The sequence below is a fragment of the Podarcis erhardii genome (assembly GCF_964252035.2).
Source record: "Podarcis erhardii genome assembly, chromosome: 9".
In the NCBI taxonomy this organism is placed as follows: domain Eukaryota; kingdom Metazoa; phylum Chordata; class Lepidosauria; order Squamata; family Lacertidae; genus Podarcis; species Podarcis erhardii.
The window spans coordinates 51568058-51594364 of NC_138512.1; the positions used below are offsets into that span (position 1 = coordinate 51568058).

General features: G+C 44.3%; 2 protein-coding genes across 2 annotated transcripts; one reads left to right on the forward strand and one right to left on the reverse strand.

The window, feature by feature from the left end:
* Positions 1-3560: 3560 nt before the first annotated feature.
* Positions 3561-11702, forward strand: CCNA2 (cyclin A2). The gene is made up of 8 exons (XM_081877046.1): positions 3561-3877; positions 4629-4890; positions 5605-5717; positions 6657-6880; positions 8320-8524; positions 9042-9155; positions 10115-10248; positions 10539-11702. Exons 1-8 carry the CDS (start codon positions 3710-3712, stop codon positions 10588-10590), a joined length of 1272 nt encoding a protein of 423 aa, XP_081733172.1. The 5' UTR covers positions 3561-3709; the 3' UTR covers positions 10591-11702.
* Positions 11703-11948: 246 nt separating this feature from the next.
* On the reverse strand, positions 11949-25733 carry EXOSC9 (exosome component 9). The gene is made up of 12 exons (XM_081877040.1): positions 25478-25733; positions 23200-23294; positions 21880-21999; positions 21635-21737; positions 20474-20611; positions 19709-19791; positions 19273-19405; positions 18203-18291; positions 17344-17490; positions 15327-15523; positions 13620-13692; positions 11949-12154 (listed from the first exon to the last, which is right to left on the reverse strand). The coding sequence occupies exons 1-12, from the start codon at positions 25541-25543 to the stop codon at positions 12085-12087; spliced, it is 1314 nt and encodes a 437-aa protein (XP_081733166.1). The 5' UTR covers positions 25544-25733; the 3' UTR covers positions 11949-12084.
* Between the last annotated feature and the right edge of the window lie 574 nt (positions 25734-26307).

Genomic DNA, 26307 nt, shown 5'->3' on the forward strand with positions numbered 1-26307 from the left:
CCCCCCCCCGCCCCAATCATTCAGTTTGTACAAACTTGACACACACACACTCACACACTACTTACGCTACGCTTCTGTTATAAATTCATAGAAAATCAAGCATACATTGAAGTGGATTAGAAGTGGATTCAGCACGGACTGTTCCGCCTGGCCTTTGGCTTGGAGCCAATTTGATTCCCTTCCCCCTCTTTTTGGTCCTTTAAGTGACCAACTTCCCATGAGTGCAAACCAGAGCCTATAATAATAAAACCCCATAGAAAGGCCAAGGCAAAGACATCTCTCTCATGACATGTCCAAACCTGTGCCAGCTATGGTGAGTGCCAGCCGACATGGTCGATAAGAAAGCCCTTCGGGGATTCACCAGGGAGGACAAGAAAAGGTGGAGGACAAATCAAACTACATTTTCAATCGATATTGGACTTTCCTGCTAAGTGAAAAGCATAGACCACTATTGAGAAAATGTTTCTCTCAAGGTGCTAGAATGCCACAAGTAATTGAGTAACAAAATGCAACGTGTTATTTTTACGTGATATCCTATGACTAGCTATGTGCACTGCTACACTTGCAAATATCCTTAAGAGGCGTGACATGCAAGTCCCTTTCAGGTTCACATGGACCCACACATCTGGGAGGGTGGATAGCAGGTTAATATTTAGCACTTTAAATTGTGCGGAGAAAAGGATTGCACAGTAGCCACCTTTGCAATCTTATCTCCGAAGGGGGGAACTGTCGCAGGAACCCCCCCCCCAATCATTCAGTTTGTACAAACTTGACACACACACACACACACACACACACACACACTACATACACTAAGCTTCTGTTATAAATTCATAGAAAATCAAACACACATTGGATCTGCACCGTTCCACTTTTATTTTACTCCATGAAGGAAGGACTACAAAACGGGGAAGGTTTGATACAGGGCAGTCATAATCCCTTGAGCATACCAGCACATACACAGGAGCCCTGCCCAGTTGCTATGCCAACCCTGATGGCCCCAGACAGAAGACCATCAAGGTCACAAAGAACTTGCATATAGAAGTGGATTCAGCACAGACTGGAACAAAGGACAATGATCAGCTCTTCCCTCTGGGGGCAGGAAACTGCAAACTCCCCTTTGTCACCTGGAAAGTACTCATGGGGAGGGGGGAAAGGAGGAACCAGCCAGGTGACAAGATACTCAGGTTACCGCCACAACTCCTCCCTCAACCCCTCCTTTTTGTGATGTAGTTGTGATGTAGTCTTAGGGGTGTAGTTTGGGGGATTAGTAACTAATAAAAGTTGGGGTCTTCTTTTGTTCGGGGCTTTCATTTTGCTTCATCTTGGTGGGAGTCCTGTCATGACAGTTTCCAATAAAGGCCAAGCCTACAGGCTGCTGTTTTGCTCCAAATTGTCCTGGTTGGTGTCTTTGTTCTTTTGCCCAAGGGAGCCCTCGGATTCCTCCGTTAACACTTTTATTCCAAGGCACTTAAGGACATATATACAAGGATAATATATTTTATTATCTTTTACCAGTCTGGTAATAAGATTGACTTATCTGAGTCCACCCAGTAATTTTCATAGCTTCCCCAGATGGTTTCACTGATCCAAAACCAGCATCTATTTTTGGCATAGGGAACTAGGGGCCAAACCTGCTGCAAGCACAGCCTCTGATTCCTGATCCCCTTCCTTGTATACAACATAAAATGGCTGGAATCCCAGTAGTTCCCTGCATATACCATGTGTCACAGCAGTTTTTTAGTCTAGGCTACCCTCTCCTAATCTTAATAACGGGGAAAGGGCTCCTGCTGCAGTTAACAGCAGAACATTCTCTTTATTATTATTATTATTATTATTATTATTATTATTATTATTATTATTATTATTTATATACCACCCTATACCTGAAGGTCTCAGGGCGGTTCACAGTAATGATCAACATAAAAACCACTATATATATATATATATATATATATATATATATATATATATATATAAAATCAAATAAAAACAACCACCCAATAATGCCCACCCCCAAACACTTTTTCTAGTGTTAGCTCACACACAAGCTAAATTGCAGGAAATGGTGCTGCATCTAAGGATCTAAAGCAGGCATCCCCAAGCTGTGGCCCTCCAGATGTTTTGGCCTACAACTCCCATGATCCCTAGCTAACAGGACCAGTAAAACATCTGGAGGGCTGAAGGTTGGGGATGCCTGGTCTTAAGGAAAGGTGGTGCGAAAGCTTGTTTCTGTGCACCCTAGAGGTAACGGTAAAGGGACTCCTGACCGTTAGGTCCAGTCATGACTGACTCTGGGGTTGTGGCGCTCATCTTGCTTTATTGGCGGAGGGAGCCGGCGTACAGCTTCTGGGTCATGTGGCCAGCATAACTAAGCCGCTTCTGGCAAAGCAGAGAAGTGCATGGAAATGCCGTTTACCTTCCCGCTGGAGCAGTACCTATTTATCTACTTGCACTTTGATGTGCTTTGAACTGCTAGGTTGGATGTAACTGTGCAGTATAAGATAATCAACAGATAAAGTACAGCAAGAATAATTGGAAGTCATTTTTAATTTCTTGTTTTACAAGTTTTACAATCATTCACATCATTGGGAGTACAAATGATGTTAGTTATAAGAATTGTGTTGTTTCATATATTGCTATTGTCTGTCAATTTATAGCTTGTTTATTTGATTGTATGTTGGTTGGTTGGTTTGCTTTCCTGGCACAAATGTATCTATTTTAAAACAATAAAGACATACTTTATTGCAAAAAACACACAAAAACCCGAATTGCTAGGTTGGATGGAGCAGGGACCAAGTAACGGGCGCTCACCCCGTTGCGGGGATTCAAACCGCAGGACCTTCTGATCGGCAAGCCCTAGGCTCTGTGGTTTAACCTGTGGATTAAATCCTTCTGAACTCAATATACTTACTTTTATTTAGTCACATTTATACCCCAGCATTTAGCTGGCAAGCCTCTAAGTGACTGACATAAATCAGTACAGTAAGCCCACAATTTACGCACATGAAATTTGTGCGTGGCCAAAAAAAGTTACATTGAACCTAATGGGATTTTATTTTGCGCGATTTTGGTTTTAGCTGCGACCGGTGGAACTTAACTCCGCGTAAGCTGCAGGCTTCCTGTCCAGAGACGGTCTGTGCTCTCAGTCTAAAGGTATGGCGAATGCGGAAAAGCGATCTCAATCACAAGTTCTTAATTAAGCATGAATAAATAGAGAATAAAGAAATATGGCTGTGTGTCTTGTACCGAGGCGTTTCGTGCTGTTCCCGCCCTCCCAGGTTTCCAGGCAGGGATCTTACGCGAGGACATTTAAAATCAGGGGCGTAGAGAAAAACGTGACCCTTCGAAGAATCCTCTGCGTACGAATTAAACCTAAAGCTCGAAGGTGTCCTTATTCGCCCCCTGAGCGCCCGTCTCGCCGAGCAGCAGCAGCAGCAGCAGCAGCAGCATCTCCGCGGGCGGAGCTTCCAAGCCCCGCCTCCGCTCGCGACTTGCGGCTGTTTGACCCTTTCCAGCTTCCGTGCCGCGGCGTGACGTCGAGGGCAGCCGCTTCCCCATTGGCGGATTCAATCGTCGCGGGCTACTTGAACGGCGAAAGCGGAGCGGGCCCGAAAGAGAACGAGAGCGAAGCCGCCGAGCGAGCGTCCGTTCAGAGCAGCTCGGCTCGAGGCTCCCCGGTTCTGCAGTCGCCGCCGCGCTTATCGCCATGCTGACGGGAGCCGCCGCCGCCGCCGCCGCCGCCTCCTTGGCTCGGGAGAACCAGGAGAACGTGCCTCCGGGAGCGAAGGGCGACCCTCGGCTGGCGGGCGCTGCGCTGGGGACGCGGGTCGCTCTGGGGCTGCTGCGGCCCAACCGGGAGCCCCTCGCCCAGCCGTCGCAGGTAAAGGGCCGGAGGGGAAGGGGAGCCGTTTCCCGCGCCCCTGGGCCGGTCGGAGCTGCCCCAGACCCCGCATCCGCCATCTTAGAGCTCGGGGCAGAAAAGAGAAGGAGGCGGCGGAGAGGCTCCTTGCATTGGGGGTGGGGGAAGAGAGGGGCGGGATGTCTCCCACCCCAAGCTCCGGGCGCCCACCTTGCTGCTGCTGCTGCTCTTGCAAGCCAGAGCTTTCGGGGCTCAGTGGCGGGAGAGGAGGGAGGCCGGCCGGCCGGCCCTCGAGGCTGCAGGGGGCGCTCCCCGCGGGCGGGTCCCAGAAAGGGCGCCCGGAGGGAGGGCGCCAACTTGGGCGGCGTGCCTCTGGCCGCCCTGCCCTCGCCGCTGGTTTCGGTGCACGATGTATGCGAGCATCGCCTCCTGCTTCGTTCCGAGGCGGCCGGACATGCAGCCGCAGCGTGGCCTCTCATCATGGGGACACACCCGCAGGGCATCTTGGTTCACGCTACAGGTATATCCCACGTTTCCCCAGGGAGGTCAGGGTAATCAGCCTTCGCTTCTCTCCTGCGAGGTTGGGAAATAGTGACTGCACTGTTTCCTGCCTTCCTGTTGAACCTGGGGAGCTCAGTCTCTCATACTTGAACTGCTGCACTGCCCAGGCTTTTATATATAAAAAAGAAACATGGCCAGTGGAAAAGTTTTCAAAGGCCATTGTCAGGTATTGGGTGCATGATTGCTAACAGTGAACTTTGTGTTACAGGCTTCCCTCAGCCAAATTCCATGGAGTACCAATGATGAAAACTGCCTCGATGTTCCCCTGGGCAAAATGGGGAATAAGCAGCCCGCTTTTACCATCCATATGGATGAGCCTGATGTCACCAGGCAGAAAAAACGTATGATGTCAAAAAGGATGTCTTCAAGTGAAGAGGCCCTAGGCTTGAAGGCTGCAGTCGCTTCGATGGGCATCAGGAAACCTCTGACACCTATAGATAACCCAATGGATCTGAGCTTCGGTGAGGGTAAGAATAGGTTTGCATACTTCAGGGTCCCAGCTCAAAGTTTAAAGAAATACTGGCTTTTAGTCATATGGGGGTGCACTCCAGGTGTCCCAACACAGATTAGTCTTCTGGAGTAAAGGAGCAGTGGACATGGTTATATTTGCTACTAAGGGCATAGAATCAATAGAAGGGGCCACGAGGGTCATCTAGTCCAACCCCCTACAATTCAGGAATCTTTTTGCCTAATGTGGGGCTCAAACACAACCCTGAGATGAAAAGTCTCATGCCTTGCTGACCCAGCTATCCCCGCTGGTTTTTTTTTAAAGGAAATGGTTATTCTGAACTGTTGGCAGGTTAATTTTTTAGAGCATGAAACTACGGTACACAAGCAAGGACTACTCTGGACTTGAAAGAACTAAACCTTCAGTTGCTTTATAGCAGGCATGTCCAACTGGCTGATCACGATCTACTGGTCGATCACAGGGTGTCCCTGGTCAATTGCGTGATCCTGATTGATCGCCCCAACCCCCCCAAAACGAGAAGCTCAACAACTGATCAATCCAATCCAAAAGGATCAATCCAATGGGTAGATCACTGCTAGTTTTTTATGGTGGGAGTAGATCGCAATCTCTTGGGAGTTGGACATTCCTGCTTTATAACATTCACTGTTGACCTTAAGATGTTGCTTCATAAGAATGGAAATTGTTTTAAATTGCCCTATATTTTGCATTTTAGGATCTCCAAGTGTTATGGATATGTCAATAGTCCAAGAAACGGAACAGAGAATTAATGTTAACCATGTACCAGACTACATTGAAGATATCTATAAGTATCTTAGGGAAATGGAGGTGAGAATACAGCTTAGACATTTTATTTTTGGAGGAAGGAATTCTACCAAATTGAGTTTGGGTCCCTTCTAACTGCACAGACATGATTATTTTGGGATGTTCATATGAAGGGTTTGGCAGTCGCTTTTCTGCTGGGTTCCCTTGTAAAATGCATACAAAAACATACTACGGTAGGTCAAAGAATGTCAAGTCCCCCTATGTAATACAATTCTGGCTTGTATGCCCTGTCACCACTCCTTTAATCTATTCTAAGTGAATATGCAGGTATCTTCGCAATTTGCCACTTGTCTGGTGTGATAGCAATTGCAGACAATTGACTTAGATGCTTTATTAAAAGCTGGTGGGTGGTGGGGTCAGTTAAGTGGAGAAGTGATAGCTACTATTATGAGTGTTAACATTTATCTCTTTGGGTTAGCTCTCTTGATTGTAGAAAGGAAACATTGAGGCTTGCAGTCATAAAACCATGCTGGCATGAACTTGGCAAGGAACTAGATCAGTTGTGAGCACAAGTAGAAGTGCTAATTCAGATATGAGGCATATTTGTTTCAGTTTGATTTACAACACAATGTGTTGACTCTCCAGGCTACTTGGGTAGCATATTTCTTGGAAACTTGCATCTAATAGCAAATAGGTCTGACCACTTTTTTAATATCAAAAGGAACTCTGAACCAATGTATCCAAACAGGATAACTCTCCTTTTTCAATTTGTTATCTGCTCACACAGATGGCTCCCCATCAAATGTGAGCAAGTGACTTTAAAATATAGGTTCCCTGTTTTTTCAAAATCTTAAACCGGGGCAAAACAGTGGTGACCTGATGACTCCCCCAACCCAGAGTTGTAAAGTGTGCCTGCAGTCTCCCAGCAGAAAATCAAATTGCATAGTAGCCCAAAGCCCATCAAAAAGTGGCAGGAAGTAATTAACAACGACCTCTTTATAGGTGAAATGCAAGCCCAAAGCAGGTTACATGAAGAAGCAGCCGGACATCACAAACAATATGCGGGCTATTCTTGTGGACTGGCTAGTGGAGGTTGGCGAAGAGTACAAGCTCCAAAATGAAACTTTGCACTTGGCGGTAAACTACATTGACAGGTTTCTGTCTTCAATGTCAGTGCTAAGAGGGAAACTTCAACTTCTGGGAACTGCTGCCATGCTGTTGGCATCGTAAGTAAACTTAATAGCCATTGTATTTTATATTTGTTTTACTTTGGAATATTATGTTTTGTCTCATAAAAACCAATATTTCCCAATTCTGAGAATCCAGAGACAGGTAAAATCGTTCAACAACTCCCAAGTACAGTACTGACACCCATATCAGAAATATGTATCTGGGCAAAGTACTGCTGAAATGTGATTATTGCTTTACAAATGTGTAAATTCTTTCACAGCCTGAGGCCATTAAAGCAGTGTACAAGAAAAGAATAAAATACAAATTGTAAAAGCTATTCCTACAATTACTGTTCCATAAATCATTTGGTCACACCTCGGGGAAAGTTGTCCTAAATGTCTTCTGTAGGCATCTAAACATGATTCTGGATGTCTATCTAGTTTCAGCTGGAGTGGCACAGTATTCTTCCTACCCATCTGAGTGGTACAGTTGCCAGGCATGGGTTTATGGGGAGGGTTGTTCCCTTCGGTTACCTGTTCTCAAGTTGCTTTGGACTTTAAACGCTAAAAGCAATACCTTGAACCAATATTTTTGGTAGAATATTGGCAGCCTGTGCAGCTCGCTTAGGAGAGGTGTTATATGGTGTTGGTGGAATACAGTAAGCCTGCAACATACATATATTAAACTTCTGTGCATTCGTCTTTACATGCATGGCAAATAAAAGGGAGGGGGTTCTGATAAAAATGACTTTGCCAATCTCACCTGCCATTGAACCCAATGGGTTCTTACTATCCACAATTTTGGCTTTAGGTGTATTCCCCAGAACGCAACACCCTGGTAAGTTCTGGGCTTATTGTACCTCAGTCAACAACCTAGCTGCTGCATTCTGTACCAGTTGCTGCTTCTGAGTTAAGCCCAAGGGAAACCCGACATAGTCAATTGCAGTATTTCAGACCTGAGGTTACCATGCCAAGCTGTCTGAGTCTGGGAATGGCCATTGCTGTGTTACCAACTGAAGCTGGTAAAAGGCGCTCCTAGCCACTGAGGCCACCTGAGCGTTGAGTGACAAAGTCTGGTCAATGAGCACTCCAAACTGCATGCCTACTCTTTCAGAGGGAGTGCAGCCTGTGCTTAAAAACATGAATCCAGTGCATTGCTCTTTGAATATAAATCTTGAGCTATAAACATTCGGGTCTACAAATCTTTTAAAGATGCTATTGCAATTTGTTGGTGTTTTACACCATTGCCTGATGCATACAGCATATAAACCAGGGTACCTAGAATATGCCAGGGACCTTCTCTACTTCTGAGATTTCCCAAGCTGGTTGCAGCAAAGTGCTTGGAGGCAGATAGAGTATACAAAGTAGGATAAAAACAAACAGCATCTTTACTGGATACTTAGCTTATCCTAATGCATACTTTGGGATGAAATGGTACAAGGGATGAAGACAAATGCAGCTTGATGCTTACAGCAATGCTTTCCTTTCTACCCTAGAAAGTTTGAAGAAATCTACCCTCCTGAAGTAGCAGAATTTGTATATATCACAGATGACACTTACACAAAGAAACAAGTCCTCAGGATGGAGCACTTAGTTCTGAAAGTCCTTTCATTTGATCTGGCAGCGCCTACTATAAATCAGTTCCTTTCTCAATACTTTTTGCATCAGCCAGCTAGCTCCCAAGTGGAAAACCTGGCAACAGTAAGTGTTGGTTCTGCACATAAGGTTTTGTTTGTTCCTTCAGTTCCTGAGGGAACCAGATGCTTTCTTTTAAGGAAGAGCTTTGTTTGAAGCATGTGTTAGAACCATAGATGGGACCACGAGGGTCATCTAGTCTAACCCCCTACAAGGCAGGCGATTAAGAGTCTTATGCTGTACTAATTGAACCATCCCAACTCTTAACTATCATTGGCGGGGGCGGGGGGGGGGGTAAAACTTTCTCCAGCTAATGTGGCTAGAGGAGGGCATAGCATGAGTCCAACTGAATGGCATATTTTCCAGGAGCTTATTAGAAGCGTCTGTGCTACCTGAAGGGTACAATTTCCATGTACTTGTGTGGTGTAGGACAGGAAGGGGCTGGCTTGGTTTAGCCAATGCCACTCACAGCTTGTTAGTCTGTTAATGTACAGAGACAGTTTGTTTGCCTGTTTTGAAAGTGCAGCTTCTGTACGACAAAAATGCAGCGGGCCAGGTTTAAGCATGTTTTCTCTCTCTACAGTACTTGGGAGAACTGAGTTTAATTGATGCTGAGACATACCTGAAATATTTGCCATCAGTAATTGCTGCCGCAGCATTTCATACAGCAAACTATACTATTTCTGGAAAAACTTGGGTATGTATAATACTTGCCTTAATACACATATTGGAGCATCAAAGGGTCTAACCTGCACCTCAGCTTGCCTGTACACTGAGATCAGATGCCTCTTCTGTATCCTCTGGCCGTCAGGTCAGGCAAGTAGCAAGGCGGCCACCATGGTTATGGGGCCCTGCCTGGAAAACTCACCCTGTGAAGACTTGCCTGGTTACCTACATTCTTTCCCAGCACCAGGCAAAAACCTTTATTTTTCACAGCCTTGTACCTTGCAACTTTAGAGGCTTTGTTTCTATTTTTGCTATGATGTATTATCTCTTTCAAACTGCCTTGAAAGTTAACTGTTATGGGGCAGTGTGTGACATTCAGTTGACATTATTGGAGAAGATGAGTAGGTGTTTCACCTTGAGGCACACAGGAGCACAGTATCAGTGTTATTTAGTATGTTGCTTGGTGGCCTGTAATGATTGCTGGGCACTTTCAATGATCCAATTCTACAGTTGTTACTTGGGAGGTTCCAATGAAAGGCTGCAAAATGTGCACACAAAGATTCATAGGCCATAATAACTAACTGCTCCGTACTTCTAGGTATGACACTTTCTTTACAACCTACCTCTGTGTCCCTTGCCCCCATTTTTTAAATTCCTCCTCCCAAACTCTCAAGTATTTGACACATGATTAGCATTGATGCTATTCCTTCATCATTAAATTTAAATGACGTTCCACCGTCTACAACCATATAGGCACCCCGGGGCTGGTAAGTGCCATGGAGATAAATCTAAAAAAGTAGAGAAAGAACTGTGTTCCCTACTATGCTTTAAAAAAATCTTTCCCTGCAGTTCATCCCATGTCAACCCCAACTCTTCCTTTGATAATGCAAAATTTCAGATTCAGGACAAAGCCTAAGAAAATAGGAGCAGTGCTCCAGCAATAATGCTGAAAGGCAGAGTTGAATAACCATCTGACAATTTCCTTGGCAGACTGACTCTCTTGCTGAAGTTACGGGATACACAATTGAAAATCTTAAGCCTTGTATAATGGACCTCCACAAGACCTACCAGACAGCGGCACAGCATACGCAACAGTCTATACGGGAGAAATACAAGGCTGTAAAGTAAGACTCTTTCCTATGCTTTTTGTCTAAACAGTTGGGGGTACACTAGAACAGGGGTGGCAAACATGATGCCCTTGGATCTTGTTCACTTAAGCACAGAACAGCCCCACCTAGCACAGACAATGGTCGGGGACTATAGAAGCTGTAGTTTAATATCGGCAGGGAAGGCACCATGTTGACTGCTGCTGCATTAGAATATATTGTCATTTTCTACAAGAAGACAGTTGATGGAATATAAATACTGTGCTGGAGAGCAGAAGTTAAGTGTTTGTCTAACTTATCTTTTTCAGGTACCATGCAGTATCACTCATTGACCCACCAGAGACACTAATCTTATCATAACAATCAAACTTGACATCTCAAAGGTGTATATTACCTGTAATGGCAACTGTACAGTTTTAAACTTTTATTTAGACTTCAATCACTCTGGTATATTACCATAGAAAATTGTGAAGTTTTCTACTTTTATAATGTTTTAATGTAAACTTTTGTACAAGCAATCTTGTTCTAAATACTTAGGTGATGCGCCTTTAAAAGTTCTGTTGAAACAGACTTAAACCATGCAGGTCAACCACTTAAGTACTGCTGACCCTTTTTTAAAAAATAAGAGCATGTAAGTAGGGATTCTGACTCTAGATGTCAAATCAAGAAAATTCAATAGAGTCTGTCTGCATACTTGAAATACTAATACGAAGGAAGGTTCAGTCTATTCAGACTCCTATATATACAATTAAGTTGCAACAGCATATTTGGGAAAGTCAACTAATGCTTAATATAATTTAAGAGTGATGCTACTTTTGACAGTTCTGAGTAGCCATTAAGAATGTTGACTGGTTATTAGATGTTTGTGCCTGCTGGTGGCAGTAGTGCCACTTAAGTTCATGCTGCTACAGTAGCTTATGAAACGCTGCATTAATGATTTTCACTCTAACCCCTAGAAACGGAGTCCTGAAAACAAGGGCAAGAAATAGCATTCTTGTCCCAGGAAGGCTACATAGACAGCTATTGCTGTCTGAAAACTGTCTTGGCTTGTACTCTGAGCTCACAAATTGAAACTACTTAATGTGTTGCCTATTTGAGCATGCCAAACTATAACCTAGACGTAAAGGCCATGGATTTGGTGCTAGAGGTAGCACAGAGCTGAACAGTGATCTCAACTCATGCATACTGCTCTGCAACCCAACTGCAGCTAGCAAAGGTCCTAGGCTTGGGTAGCTGTTCAAATGTGATACGTATTGATACAGGGTGGAAGTAGTGGGTCTGCTGTACAAACTAAGGCCCTGGTTTGAAAGGTTTTCTATATTTGTAAGGGTGGCTAACTTTTATATTCATATTTAAGTAGGATTTTCTGTAAGATAGAATACTGCTTCACATGTGCTCACAGCAAACCAATTGCATGTAAAGACCTACGTGTAAACCATCTTGAAGCTGGTCAATAAAATCCTGAAAGAGGACTTGTCTGCCTTTATGTTAACTTCACCTATTTTCAATATAAGTGCTCCATAGGACCTTCTCAATACCATTTTATAGGGCTATTTCTAAAAATGTCACTTTTAAAACTGACATAGAGGTTTGGATGTCAAAGAGGAGGAAAGATGATCTTTTGTCATTACCCTGTGAACAGAAAGCAGAAATCAAGTAACCGGTCAGATCCTCACAACCTTTCCTTTAGCAAAGAGCTACATAGAAAAGAGCCCTAGTCCAGTTCTGCCTAAACTTTATTTGAAAAAGATACTGCACTTAGGCAAGTGAACACACCATGACAATTCCTTGCATGTGCACATACACTAAGTTACAGAATACAGAGCAAGCAAGTTTAATATAAACAATGAAAATTCAAACAGCTTTTTTCTTCTTTTTGCCAGCTGTTTTTTTATTGATGTCCTGCTTTGGGGAAGACTCAGTTCTGTAGGGAAGAAAAGCAGTGAAGTCACAGCAAAATCCAGTAGTCTGTCCATTTGTTCATAATTTTCAATTATACAAAATTGCGCTCATTTGCACTTCCACAGAGTGGTTTTGCCCTTCCCTTGGAAAAACCACACTCTGGTCCTCAGATGGAACAAACAGCAATCCACGAAAAATCCAACTGCCATTGTTCCAATTCAGTGTGAACTGTGGGTTTTCCTGAGGGGAAGCAATGGGGCAAACGGAATTGTGGATGGGCCCAGGTCTCTAAAAGATTAGTATTGTATCTGAAAACAGCTATGAAGGCTGTACTCCTTACCACAGGCATGCTTACAGTATATGGGAATAAGCTGCACTCATCACTTAACATATTTAGAATTGCACAGTACTGATCCCTTATGTGCATGCTCTCTTCACCACCCCCAGTTTCGGAAACTGCTATTAGGCACTACCCAGCCTTAAGGTTTTAAACCTGCTGATACACAATAGACAATTCAATGACTATGGGACTTGGGCTATCACTAATACATTTTTGTAGTGGAAGAGTATGGGTCTAGAACTGGAAGAGATGTAGGAACTTGTTTCCTGGGTTCAGAATTCACCTTTAACTTGCATTAAAAGGGTAAAAAATGGTAATAATTATAATATAAATATAATATTTAGATTTCTTTTATTTCAAGTTCCAGCTAAGCACATAAAAATATAGACATATACCCTTTTCTTCCCCCTTAGCATAAAATTTTAAGTAAACATTTCACAAGGTAGAAATACCAATATCTTTTCCTGAGTCATACAAAAACTTCTCTTCGAATCCATAGCTAACTTTCAGTTAAAATGAGCTTATTTTGTTTAGATCATGTGGCCTAAATACAGAACTCCTTTATTCATTCTGTGGATTTTGGGCCTCTTTCCTCCAAAGGCACAACTTAGAAGCAGTTTAGTAACAATCTGAGCAACTTAGGAGGTCTGCAGCAATCCTGCCCATAACTATTTACTGTTGTACATGCAAGCTTCCACTCCATCAACATACAGTATATTTGGGGTACTGCAGCCTCAAACTCTTACATTTCCTCTTACCTTTCTTCATGTTCATCTTAAAGGACATCTCTGAATATAGAGCTATTTGGTTTTTTTAATCCATTAGTTTTTTTTATGCCTCACTGACCCCTATTTTATATCCCACCTGAGTTACAGATATGCTATGGACTAGGGTGGGCATTTAGTCCTGCAATTTGAACACTGCTCAGAAGTGACTCCAATTTCTCTGCTGTTCAATAAAACTAGTGGAAGTAAGACCGCCAGGGTGAGGAGCAGTGCTAGGTGCCTTGCTCACAAGCAATGTGTGGATTCCTGACTGCTCCATGTGGTTCAAAGCAGCCAAGCTGATCTGAATCCCTTTCCATACTAGCAGTAAGTCTCAGTCAAACACAGCCAGCTACAGAAACAGAAAATGTCCTTGTGATTACCTGCTGAGTGCAATTTCTGGCTCCAGGATAACAACATCTTCTTCTTCACTGTCAGACAACACGATTGTCTCATCTTAAAAATGTAAGAAAATTATTCATTGGTACATGGGTTTCATCTGGAATAACATGATAAACGATATGCTGTAGCAGAAGTGCAGAAAGGGCGTGCCATTTCAGGCTGATGGCAACTGTAATGTGTGTGTTGGCACCACGGTTAATCCTGAATTGTGTTACACGCCACACCAATTTCTGAGTGGCATGAGATTCCAGGGGTTCCAGACACTCAGGGTCTGTTTCCTTTGGCATCTTTAGGATATATGGCTTATTAACACATATATACAACCTGAGCATACGATAGAGGGGTTCAAAGCATTAACACTCCAAAAGGTTATTGCCTCTCCCATGGCCACAGCCTTGGATGCCAGCAGAAGTCAGTCATGGCCCTCTGCATAGCTTGCTGCATTTAACAGCCTGCCACTTTTCTCTTCAGCTTGCCGATGCTTACAGCTTGCAACTATTTTTCCTCTGGCCCACATCATCCCTAACTACAATCCTAAAAACAACTGCTCTTCCAATTCTAAAACTACTCCACTTCAAAGACTTTTATGTTTCTAACTGATTGTGAGTTGAGGGAAGGGCCCGTCCCACTAATTGGAAAATATCAGTTTGCTAAAACGTTAACTCTTCTGATTTAACAGAAACAGTGCAGAAAACAGACAAAATCTTTGGCCCACAGGCCAAGTAATGGGTGTGACACTAGATGGATGGGTAAAGACACAGCTGCAAAGGAACCATCATGAGCCTCAAAGTGTTCTCCCATTAATTATTTGGAAAGCAGGGCTTATATGCAGGACCTTTTAAATCTGGGACCAAATGCAAACTCTGCTGAGATTAGTTTGACTCCTGAGCTCCCAAATTAATCCTGGTTTGCAAGCACTGCTGCAAACCGTGCTTTTGGCAAGGATCTTCCTTTTGCAGCCCATCTGCAATACTGTGAGTGCAATTTTGAAGCTGGGTCATCAGATATCACAGTGACATCATGTGACTGACAGGTGCTGTGAAACTGGCCCACATTGGGCAATGAGCTCAGGATCTGGCCCAGCCTAGTTGGCAATAAACAGACTTTATTCAAGACAATATTCAAACTGTCCCCTCTGCATATTCAACTGTATTTTTGTGGCCAAGAATTCTTGCTTACCTATAATTAGCAGGCACTAAAGCAGAAACATCTACAGACACTACCGTATTTTTCGCCCCATAGGACGCACTTTTTCCACTCCAAAAATGAAGGGGAAATGTGTGTGCATCCTATGGGGCGAGTGCAGGCTTTCGCGCATCAACCCCTCTCGCTCTCCAGGCTTCAAGAAGCTATCCGCAAGCCTTGCAAGCCTGGCAGGAGTTCCCGCGGGCTCACAAGGCTTGCGGGCAGCAGCCTGCAGCCCCGGCGAGTGTCTGCAAGCCTTTCGCGCCCGGAGGGCTCCCCGTGCTTCGGGCAGGTGTGCGCAAGGCTTGGGGCAGCAGCCACGGCTGGAGGGGGGGGGGAATATTTTTTTTTTATTCATTCCCCCCCCCCCAAATGAGGTGCGTCCTATGGGCTGGTGCGCCCTATAGGACGAAAAATACGGTAATTTACAACTTCTAAGCTGTGTTTTCCCATTTGATATTACCCACGATCTTTCGTGAAGCACTGCTGCTAAAGGTACCAACCTTTCTGATTTCTTGTTCGAACACCAGTGTCTCCTGTTTCCATACTCTGGTCTTCTACAGTTATTGGTTCATCTGGGGTGACTTCATCTTCATCTTCCTCCTCTTCCTTCTCAGATTCCTCAAAATCTCCCCAAGAACTCTCTTGTCCTTCTCCAATCTGGGCTGTGCCAGAAGCCCATAAAATGGGCTTGGCCAAGCTACGTTCATTAAGCAAAATGCAGACAAGCTTCAGTCTGTCCTGAACACTTGCATGCAATGCAGCAATGGTATAAATTCTCTAATTATTTTACAAAAATGTATAGTTAATAATTAATAAAATAATAATAATAATAATAATAATAATAATAATAATAATAATAATGTATTATTTATACCCCGCCCATCTGGCTGGGTTTCCCCAGCCACTCTGGGTGGCTCCCAACCTAATATTAAAAACACAATACAGCATTAAACATTAAAAACTTCCCTAAAAAGTGCTACTTAGGATCACAGCACAGCGAAAAGAGATAAAGATGTTAAGAGGATTAAGTAAATTTTATGAGATATTATTTTGGAAAACCGTTACAATGATACATAATGAAATTCAGTCAAGGGAATTTGAGGAAGTCATTTAACTATGATATTAATACTGGATCAAGTTCAGTTATGATTTGTGTTTGTTTGTCTAAAAATGTGGAAAACTAATAAATTTTTTGTTAAAAAAAGGGATCACAACAAAGCGATACCTACTCTGATACCTTCCTGCACAATAGCCTTTAGCACAGTGTGTTTTTTATCAATATGATGCATGAGCTTCAGATACATTCTTTCCTCAACATTTTGCTGTGGTTGCTTAGTCACAGAATGTTTAATCAGCACTTTTGCTATTTTGGGTACCATAAGCAATTGTGATCATTATGAACACCATCAGTCAGCAGAGATGAGCAACAGACTTCCTTCTTAGGACATTTGTGAATTTTTTCAACATCTAGTTAACTTTCCCCCTGGTGGGATAACCACAACCCTGATTGCTATATGCTCTTTCCTGCTGTGGTGAATCTTCATGCGGTTCTTGGACACTCTTTTATAAAAAATTGTGTAAATTTTTAATAAAAATTTGCCATTGAAACTAGAATTGTGAAAATGTATTCAATTGTAAAAGAATAGCTCTAAGGCATGAGATCCTAGCACTTAACATCAATTACCTAACACACTGATTACAGATAGGTAGCCGTGTTGGTCTGCCATAGTCAAAACAAAACAAATTCCTTCCAGTAGCACCTTAAAGACCAACTAAGTCAGTTCTTGGTATGAGCTTTCGTGTGCATGCACACTTCTTCAGATACACTGAAACAGAAGTTTCCAGACCCTTCTATATAGTGAGAAGGTGGGGAGGGGTATTACTCAGAAGGGTGGTGGGAATGGGTGACTGGCAGATAGCTGTGATGAGCCTCTCTATATTGGACAAACAGGCCAGACCTTACGCCAAAGAATAAACGGACATAAATCGGACATCAGGAATCACAAGACAGAGAAACCAGTAGGAGAACATTTCAATCTCCCAGGACATTCTATACAAGATCTCAAAGTAGCTGTTTTACTACAAAGGAATTTCAGAAATAGACTGGAAAGAGAAGCTGCTGAATTACAACTTATCACCAAACTCAAAACCATGGAGAAACCTGGTCTGAACAAAGACCTTGGATTCTTATCTCATTATACATGACAAAGCCATTTTTCACCTTTTCACCCCTTGCTTTTTCCTGTAAGACCTATTGCAGTCGTTAAGAGTCGTCAACAGGCTCATCACAGCTATCTGCCAATCACCCATTCCCACCACCCTTCTGAGTAATACCCCTCCCCACCTTCTCACTATATAGAAGGGTCTGGAAACTTCTGTTTCAGTGTATCTGAAGAAGTGTGCATGCACACGAAAGCTCATACCAAGAACTGACTTAGTTGGTCTTTAAGGTGCTACTGGAAGGAATTTGTTTTGTTCTAACACACTGATGTGAGGCAATAAAAAGAAAAAGGATACACTTCAGAAGGTGGAAATGCATTTGAGATTATTTCTTCAGCTTGCTCTTGTACATCATTAGTATCAATTGGGGCTTGATCTATCTTAAAAGCTGTTATTTTCTGGCTGGGAATAGATTCTGCAAATCCAAATTTCCCTCCTTCTTTCCTGTTAAAACAAACAAAAAAGTTCCTTTAGACATCCAAATTGACATGAACATTCATAATGTTGAAATGTTCTACAAAACAAATATAAATCAGCAATATAGCTTCTGTTTCAATTTATATCCTGCTTTCAAAAAAATTTCCCATCAAAGTGACTCACAAAGTTACAGAACAATTAAAACAGCCAAACAAGAAAACAAAAGTACATCAACACAAGAAGAGTAGTAGGGTGGGGAGGGAATAATATGACTTCTCTGAATAAAATGTTTTCAGAGCTTATTTATAGACTGGAAGAGGAGGGGCTTGGCAGTACTATGGCAGAAAAGGCTGAATTGGTCAGACAGCTGGGACAGCATTGACAATCTCAGGGTTCAGGCAGGTTCCTATGTGGCCTAACCTTTGGGATCAATAACATTTTAAGTTGAGTTCAGAAACAAATTGGTAGCCAGGGTAACTGATGTATAAGTGGTGTAATATATGCTTATCATCTGGCTCCTACCCTTATTCTGGTGGCCAAATGAAATATCCTTGACAGCCCTAATATATTTCTTCCCTATTTCTAATGGCCTGAGTAAATACGAATGGTCCAATTCAACTATTCTGATACAGGAAACCTATCAGGCAGATTTTATACAAAGTCTGATTGAGAAAATTTGTAGATTAATTTTAAAATGGAACAAATTGGTGATGCAAGTGAGTACCTGTGACATACTAACCTAACTTTTTGATCATTCTCCAAGGCTTTTTGAATTAGTTCTGTAATTTCTGCTACCTTAACACCAGTTATTTTGCTGCATCTCAGAACCTGTGGTAAATAGATCAATATCATGACATAAGCAAATATAAGCTAAAAGGTTTTGTCACAGCATGTGTTCACTCCATATGAGGTATGGTCAAGTTCTTAGATCCGGGGCAAGGAAAGATGCAATAATGACTATGCTTCAAAAGCCAGACACTGGATAGTCAATTCATAGCAAGGGAGCAGACTGAGGATAGAATGCCCTTAAACCATGGTTCAGAGATATCTATCCCCCTGCCAAGACTTCTGGGAATTACTGGGCTTTTGAGTAATACCAAGCCTTTAAAATGGATTAAATGAAGCTTAATTAAAGCATTTAAAAGGCTGTCTGTTTACATACTGTCTAAGAATAAACAGCAGCATTCACTCTATGAAGTTACAGATTTCTCTCTTCTATTTCAAGTAAGAAGAAAAAAGGGCAGCAGAAACAACCAGTATTTTGAGCTAATAGTACTGTACAAAGTCATGTAGCAAATAAATATTGTAAGACTGCATCATGGGATAGTTTCCATTAAACTTTAGCAAAAGTATGAGTTTAGCAATATTCAAATTAGGTGATACTTTGTTAGAATTGCAAGTTTAGGTCTAAGCAATTATTTGTCCTTGAAGATGTCAAGCCATTCTTAGGTTAAAAGTGTTTCTTTTTTATGCAAAAGCTTTGCAAGCCTGGTTCAAATGTCTCATTTGTATACTTTCTAATATTTGCAGTGCAGGGAAGTGTCTCTACATTCAAACAATCAATCAACTATTAACAAGCCCAGCTTCTTAAAACTTTCTGTCTCCATGTAGGCACCTAATTGTGCAAGCTCTTCCTTCTCACTCTGTCCCAAACATGCTCTGCAGAATATTGAAAGTACCTATCCAGTTCAAAATGCAATCGAGACCATATGTGAAGATGGATTACTCAATGGTGAAACATTAATTATCTTAATAAAGGAAAGTGTGATCCACAGCTTAATACTCAAACTTAAGAAACTTCCATATTACCTGATCTTTTAGCAGCATAATTCCACCACTGGACTGAATTGTACAAATCTCACGGTGCTTATTCATAGCAATCACAAGAAGACCATCCATTACACGTTCCTCCTGTTCACTGGGATCTACTAACAAGTAGGTCCTGCAATCATTTTACAAACTATCAGTAAGTGCTTAATCCCAAAAGAGAGCAATGAAAATTTAAACAATACAATGTGCAAGATGTTAGGTATATGTTTAAGATGTGTTTGTGAATTAAAACCTATGCTGATAAAACACTCGTTAAAATCAGTCATATTACACTGCAATAACTGATTTCTCAGATTAAGACGGCATACTATCTCACTTTCAAGAACCCACCCCATGGTTCCTCTTTGGTGTTATGCGCCTGAATTCCAGAAATGCTGGCAAGTTGCTTTCAGCTCATGGAACAAGATTAACTTACCCTTGCTGGAAGAAAGCAAAGCTTACACAGATAGGCATGTGGTGGATACTCAGAGGGACAGGATCCCGCTCCTCGGGGGTATACTAAATAATCCAATACAAAGGAATACTTTACTTAGCAAAAAATACATAACTGAGAATTCTTACTGACTAGTTACAGAATAAAACTCAGTGGTTACACGGCTTTCAATACTGTAAGAAGAGAAATTTCCAGCCCTCAGAGTTGAGAAGAACATAGCTTTATAGGTATACAGTTAAATGATTTCTATTTTTATTATATTTGAATATCTTGCCCATCCTCTAAAAAGCTTAGGGTGGCTTACATGGCTCCCCACTTGCTTTAGAGAGGAGTCTCAACTGAAGCTGATCAACTCTTCGTTGCTAAGCAAATCAATAGATGGTTCCTGCTCTTATTCCCCAATGTTTTATGTATAACTTCATATTTAATATACAGCTATCACAAATCCAAAATCAGACAATATATAAGTGGGATAGCAGCCCACAAACCAATTATTGTTAGACCACCTAGCGCCTGCAGGAATTATTGCAAAGAACATTGGACCCTGATCTGACTGAACAAGGTGTTTCTTAGGTTCTTATCCGTGCAAGGCTGTACTCATCTGTGCTAACTGATTTTGAGTACTATGTCCTCTTGCTTACGAAGTCCCAAGTATGTTGCTTTGCTTTGTAAAGGTAACTCACACTGATGGACCATCAGGATTCTACTTAAAGGGAAAGTCAAGAATGCAAGACTGAAGCAACTTACCAGTGTTACTTCTTCTCCTTGCACAGACACATCTGGCCTCCGGAAGTGGCATAATGCCACTATTGCTGCTATGCTTGCAGCATCAATAATGTTTCCATTATGATTCAACAAATGCAAGTCCACACGAATTTGCCAGACCTCAGAATTAAAAAACAACAAGCAAGGCATTTCATTTTGCTTCTCAGTTTTTGTAATGTTCAGCAAATACAACCCTAAAGGTCCTGCTGTCATATTTTGTTCATACATTTGCCTTGTGCCTCCTTAGAAATCTCATTAAAAACTAGAGAAAACATATTTGAATAAAGAATCAAAACTCATGTGAATATAAGGACACACATCTAGGCTCTGCTGGTTTCCAAGAGGCTACTAAAAACATGGGAAGGCAAGATCTCTGAAGGAATACCGAATGTGGCATTCTCATCAGTGATCACACACACTGCAAAGTATCTAAAAATATAAGTGTATGTCACTGTAGAGCAGACATCGGGAACCTGTGGCCCTCTACATGTTGTTGGATTCCAACTCCCATCAAACTCTGCCAGCATGGCCAAGGGTCAGGGATGATGGGAGGTTCACATGTTCCCCATTGCTGCTGCAGGAGAAAGAGAGCAAACCAATATTAATAGCAAACCAGTATTAACTATTCTCCAGCAATACTTTTAGCAATGCTTTTAATGAACTTTAAAGTTTTTATAATGTTCTATGCCACCCTTATATTTTATGATAGGATAGCATATAAAAACTTTTACAGAATAAATATTTTGTTATTGAATACCTTTAGCAGATAAATGCTGGGGTCTCTTCTACAGTTCAGCAGACATTTAAAATACCTTTGCCAAATGCCATACATTAACTCTAGAAATAATCAGCAGTTACAACCTTATGTAGGTTTAAGTCTCATTTAACTCAGTGCCCACCATTGATTTACTAAAAATTAAGACATTCCTGGCAAACAATTAAGACATATATATATATATATATATGTGTGTGTGTGTGTGTGTGTGCGCGCGCACGCATGTACCTAATAGGTACTAGGTACCATGCAACAAGAGAGAGAAAGAACAAAAATCCCTGTCCACAGGTTCACAATCCAAAAAATATAATGCAAAAAAGAAAAGGAAAATAATTGACTAAAGTGTCAGAATTCATGTAGTCACACACCTTTTCACCAGCAACAACACAGAGAGATTCAGTATCTATACACTTGGAGTTCCTTAGACATCTTTCTAACAGTCGGTTTAGTTTTATAAGCAGCTCAGATTGTCTAGAATGAAAAACAAAACAAAAACAAAGACACAAAACATTAGCTCCTAACAAATGCAAAGCCAGGAACAGTATTTTTATTTTATTTTTTGCATTATCTTTGCTTGTTGACATTACAGGGAGCAGGGGGAACACTCACATACCTTCCAGGCTCAAAAGCAGGTGATGCCATAGGAGAGAGTTCAAGATTAAAGAAAAGTATGCCCTCTGTTGCACGATTTGGCTTTGGGGCGACAAGTTCACATGACACTTGCCCAAGAACTCTGCAGAAAGAGAAGCCACCCCAAAAGACAAGCTTTTAGAAAGAAAAAAAATTAACACCTTACTAATTATTGACATGTGACAGGAAAGCAAACAATGAATCATTCTAAAATTCCAGTCTCTGGACTTAAGGTGAAATTTACCTGGGATAAGTTACCGTATTTTTCACCCTATAGGACGCACTTTTTCCCCTCCAAAAATGAAGGGGAAATGTTTGTGCGTCCTATGGGGCGAATGCAGGCTTTCGCTGAAGCCTAGAGAGCGAGAGGGGTCGGTGCGCACCGACCCCTCTCACTCTCCAGGCTTCAGGAGAGCCGCAGCGCCAGCCCCACAAGGTCGGGGGACAGCGGGGAGGCGGAACGCCGCCATCCCGCTGTCTCCCGATGTGGTTTAGAGGCTGACGGCGGGGAGACGCGTGCTTCTCCCTGCCGCCAGCCCCGCAAGCTCCGGGGACAGCGGGGAGGCGCAGCGCGTCTTCCCGCTGTCCCCGGATCTGGTCTGCAGGTGGACGGCGGGGAGAAGAGCGCTTCTCCCCGCTGCCAGCCCCACAAGCTCCGGGGACAGCTGGGAGGTGCAGCGCGTCTTCCCACTGTCCCTGGACCTGGTCTGAAGGCGGGCGGCGGGGAGAAGAGCGCTTCTCCCCGCTGCTGGCCCCACAAGCGCCTGGGGGGAAATAATTTTTTTCCCTTTATTTCCCCCCCAAAAAACTTGGTGCGTCCTATGGGGCGAAAAATACGGTAACTACAAGCCTTGAGACAATTGTGTTGCTAATTTGTAACCCACAAATTGACACTGGGAACACAGCAAACTGCCTTACACCGAGTCAGACCATTGGTCCATCTAGCTCAATATTTTCTACACTGAGTGGCAGCAGCTATCCAGAGTTCCAGGCAAGCATCTTTCCCAGTCCTACCTAGAAATACTGGAGACTGAACTTGGGACCTTCAGCATACAAAGCTGATGCTCTACCACTGAACTATGGCCCTTCCCATTATACCTAAAGTTCCAGATGAAGGAAGAAATAGAGTAGCTGTGGATTCTCCCACCTGGCTTTCTCCTGCTTTTTTATACACAACTTTCTCCTGCCTGCTATAATATGTAGGTCCCCAAGTAAGTGACACAGCATACTGCCATGACAGAAAGGGTGGCAGTGAGGTGGTTCAGTTATGCCTGGATATTTGTGTTTCCTTATTTTTAAATACCTGGTTTTCCCGAGCTCCACAATACAGCAGCCATAGTCAGTGCCAAAGGAAATGCGGAGGTTTCTGTAGTCATAGCACTGTCGCCCATCCAGACGCTACAAAGGATGAGCACAGCAGTGTTACAGATGTGAAGTGTGGGATTGGGAAGGTAAGCCACAGAAGTACAGAAGTGGTTGCACAAGGTCAACAATTGCTGGATGCTGCTTAGATTTCCCTTACACATTTCAACAGTCCTTAACACTAGAGTAGCCACCTTTTGGCGGGCAAGGTTTCAAGAAGTATTAATAATATTTATACAACTGCCCTTTGGTCCTCCACACCCCAAGGTAATGTACACTTAAACAATTCAGCAGAAGCACTGTTTTGGGGGGAAAGGGGTGAGCAGGTGTGTGCGGGGGCTCCCTGGTCCTGAAAGGAGTAACTGTGCCCCTGAAGGGCCAGGTGTGCAGCCTGGGAGTCATTTTGGACTCACAGCTGTCAATGGAGGTGCAGGTCAATTCTGTGTCTAGGACAGCTGTCTACCAGCTCCACCAGGTATGGAGGCTGAGACCCTACCTGCCCGTGGACTGCTCTGGTTATCTCTCACTTAGACTACTGCAATGCGCTCTACGTGGGCCTACCTTTGAAGGTGACTCAGAAACTTCAACTAATCCAGAATGCGGCAGCCAGACTGGTGACTGGGAGTGACTGCCGAGACCCTATAACACTAGTCCTGAAGGACCTACATCAGCTCCCAGTGCGTTTCCGAACACAATTCAAAGTGTTAGTGCTGACCTTTAAAGCCCTAAACGGCCTTGGCCCAGTTTACCTGAAGGAGTGTTTCCACCCCATCATTCAGCCTGGACACTGAGGTCCAGCTCCGAGGGCCTTCTGGCGGTTCCCTCACTGCGAGAAGCCAGGTTACAGGGAACCAGGCAGAGGGTATTTTCGGTAGTGGCGCCCTCCCTTCAGATGTCAAGGAGATAAACAACCATGTGACTTTTGGAAGGCATCTGAAGGCAACCCTGCATTAGGAATTTTTTTATGTCTAACGTTTTACAATTTTTTATGTGCTGTAAGCCACCCAGAATGGCTGGGGAATCCCAGCCAGACTGGAAGGGGGTATAAATAAAATAATAATACAGTGGTGCCTCGCAAGACGAAATTAATTCGTTCCGCAAGTCTCTTCGTCTTGCGAGTTTTTCGTCTTGCGATGCACGGTTTTCCATAGGAATGCATTGAAAATCAATTAATGCGTTCCTATGGAAACCGCCTTCCCCCGACCTCTTCTGGCGGGCGGCATTTTAAAATCGCCCGGGACAGCGGAGGACTTCTCCGCTGTCCAGGCGATTTAAAAGCCCCTGGGAAGGCAAGCAGGGGGGACAAAGACTTTTGCCCCCCGCCTGCCTTCAGAAGAGGTCCAGGACAGGCTTCGCGGACCTCTCCGCAAGCAGCGGGAGCGCTCCTTGCGGAGAGTTGCCAGCGCACCCAGGCTTCGCGGCCCCGCCGCCCGGCTTCGGGACATCGTTCCGATGCCAGGCGGCGGGGGGAGGCTTTCCCGCCCCGAAGCCGGGCGGCGGGGGGAGGCTTTCCCGCCCCGACGCCGGGCGGCGGGGGGAGGCTTTCCCGCCCCGAAGCCGGGCGGTGGGGGGAGGCGTTCCCGCCCCGCCGCTCGGCTTTGGGACATCGTTCCGATGCCGGGCGGCGGGGGGAGACTTTCCCGCCCCGCCGCTCGGCTTCGGGACATCGTTCCGATGCCGGGCAGCGGGGGGAGGCGTTCCCGCCTCGCCGCCCGCATCGGGGCATCCTTCCGAAGCCCGGCGGCGGGAGGAGGTGTCCCCGCCCCGCCACCAGCCTTCGGAGGAGGTCCGAGGACAGCGGGGAAGACGAGCTGCGCTTCCCCACTGTCCCGGAGATTTCCCTATGGGCTGTCGTCTTGCGAAGCGAGCCCATAGGGAAATTCGTCTTGCGAAGCGCCTCCAAAACGGAAAACCCTTTCGTCTAGCGGGTTTTCCGTCTTGCGAGGCGTTCGTCTTGCGGGGCACCACTGTAATAATAATCAGCTTAAAATACAGCTTCATCCATTGCCAGAGGTCAAGAGTCGTTCTTTCACCACTCGAGTTAATGACGACTGGTAACATCTTCTCCCTCCCACCTGTTAAACAACACGCTCCCGGGCACCGCCTCTCCCACCCGCGCGGGAAGGAATCCACGCCCACGGCGCGCTTTCCCTCGCGAGTCCCGGCACATAAACACGCGCAGTCCTGCGTAGGAGCATCCACGTCCCGCCACCTCGCACCTTCCGCTCCTCGATAGCCCGGAGCAGGAACCGCTTCTCGCAGTTGGACAGCGGCGTCTCTTTCATGGCAGCGGCGGCCTTTCCTCTTCCTGAGGCCCGTCCCGCGCTCGTAACCGGGCGCGCCGCTTTGCCTCTCCGGCCGCGCTTTACAAAGGACGTCACCTGTATGCGACGCCTGCAGAAACCGCGCCGCTTCCTAAGCGTCGCCGGCCAAGCCGCTGCTTAGCAACGAGTCCTTGCCTTGGGGACTACAGCTCCCATTCCCCTCAGCAAGCCGGCCAGCCGTCACAACGCACGTCGGCAAGCCTTGCCGTAAATGGAAGGAGCGTGTCGTGAACGGGAGGGGGGAAAGGAGTCTCTTTGTGAGGGCGACCTCCAGCGGCCCTAAAGCGAGCTGCCTGGGTTTGATACGGGCGAGACGCATTGAGAGTCTCGTACTTCGAACCAGGGCTATGTAATCCTAGACATACTGTACTCACTTTGGTGTAAGTCCCCTTGAGCAATGGGACTGGCTTCTGTGTTAGAGTACTAAGGGTTATGGGGCGCGGGTGGCGCTGTGATCTAAACCACTGAGCCTCTTGGGCTTGCTGATCAGAAGGTCGGCAGTTCAAATCCCCACGACCAGGTGAGCTCCCGTTGCTCAGTCCCTGCTCCTGCCAACCTAGCAGTTTGAAAGCACATCAAAGTGCAAGTAGATAAATAGGTACCGCTCAGGCGGGGAGGTAAACGGCGTTTCCATGCGCTGCTCTGGTTTGCCAGAAGCGGCTTAGTCATGCTGGTCACATGACCCGGAAGCTGTACGCCAGCTCCCTCGGTCAATAAAGTGAGAT

Coding starts and splice junctions, on each gene's coding strand:
- CCNA2 (XM_081877046.1), top strand. CDS start 3,710: ATGCTGACGGGAGCCGCCGCCGCCGCCGCCGCCGCCTCCTTGGCTCGG. Junction 3,878..4,628: donor GGGAGCCCCTCGCCCAGCCG/TCGCAGGTAAAG, acceptor AACTTTGTGTTA/CAGGCTTCCCTCAGCCAAAT. Junction 10,249..10,538: donor GAGAAATACAAGGCTGTAAA/GTAAGACTCTTT, acceptor TATCTTTTTCAG/GTACCATGCAGTATCACTCA.
- EXOSC9 (XM_081877040.1), bottom strand. CDS start 25,543: ATGAAAGAGACGCCGCTGTCCAACTGCGAGAAGCGGTTCCTGCTCCGG. Junction 23,295..25,477: donor GGGCTATCGAGGAGCGGAAG/GTGCGAGGTGGC, acceptor CATCCTTTGTAG/CGTCTGGATGGGCGACAGTG. Junction 15,524..17,343: donor GCATTTCCACCTTCTGAAGT/GTATCCTTTTTC, acceptor TAATGAACGTAG/CTTGGCCAAGCCCATTTTAT.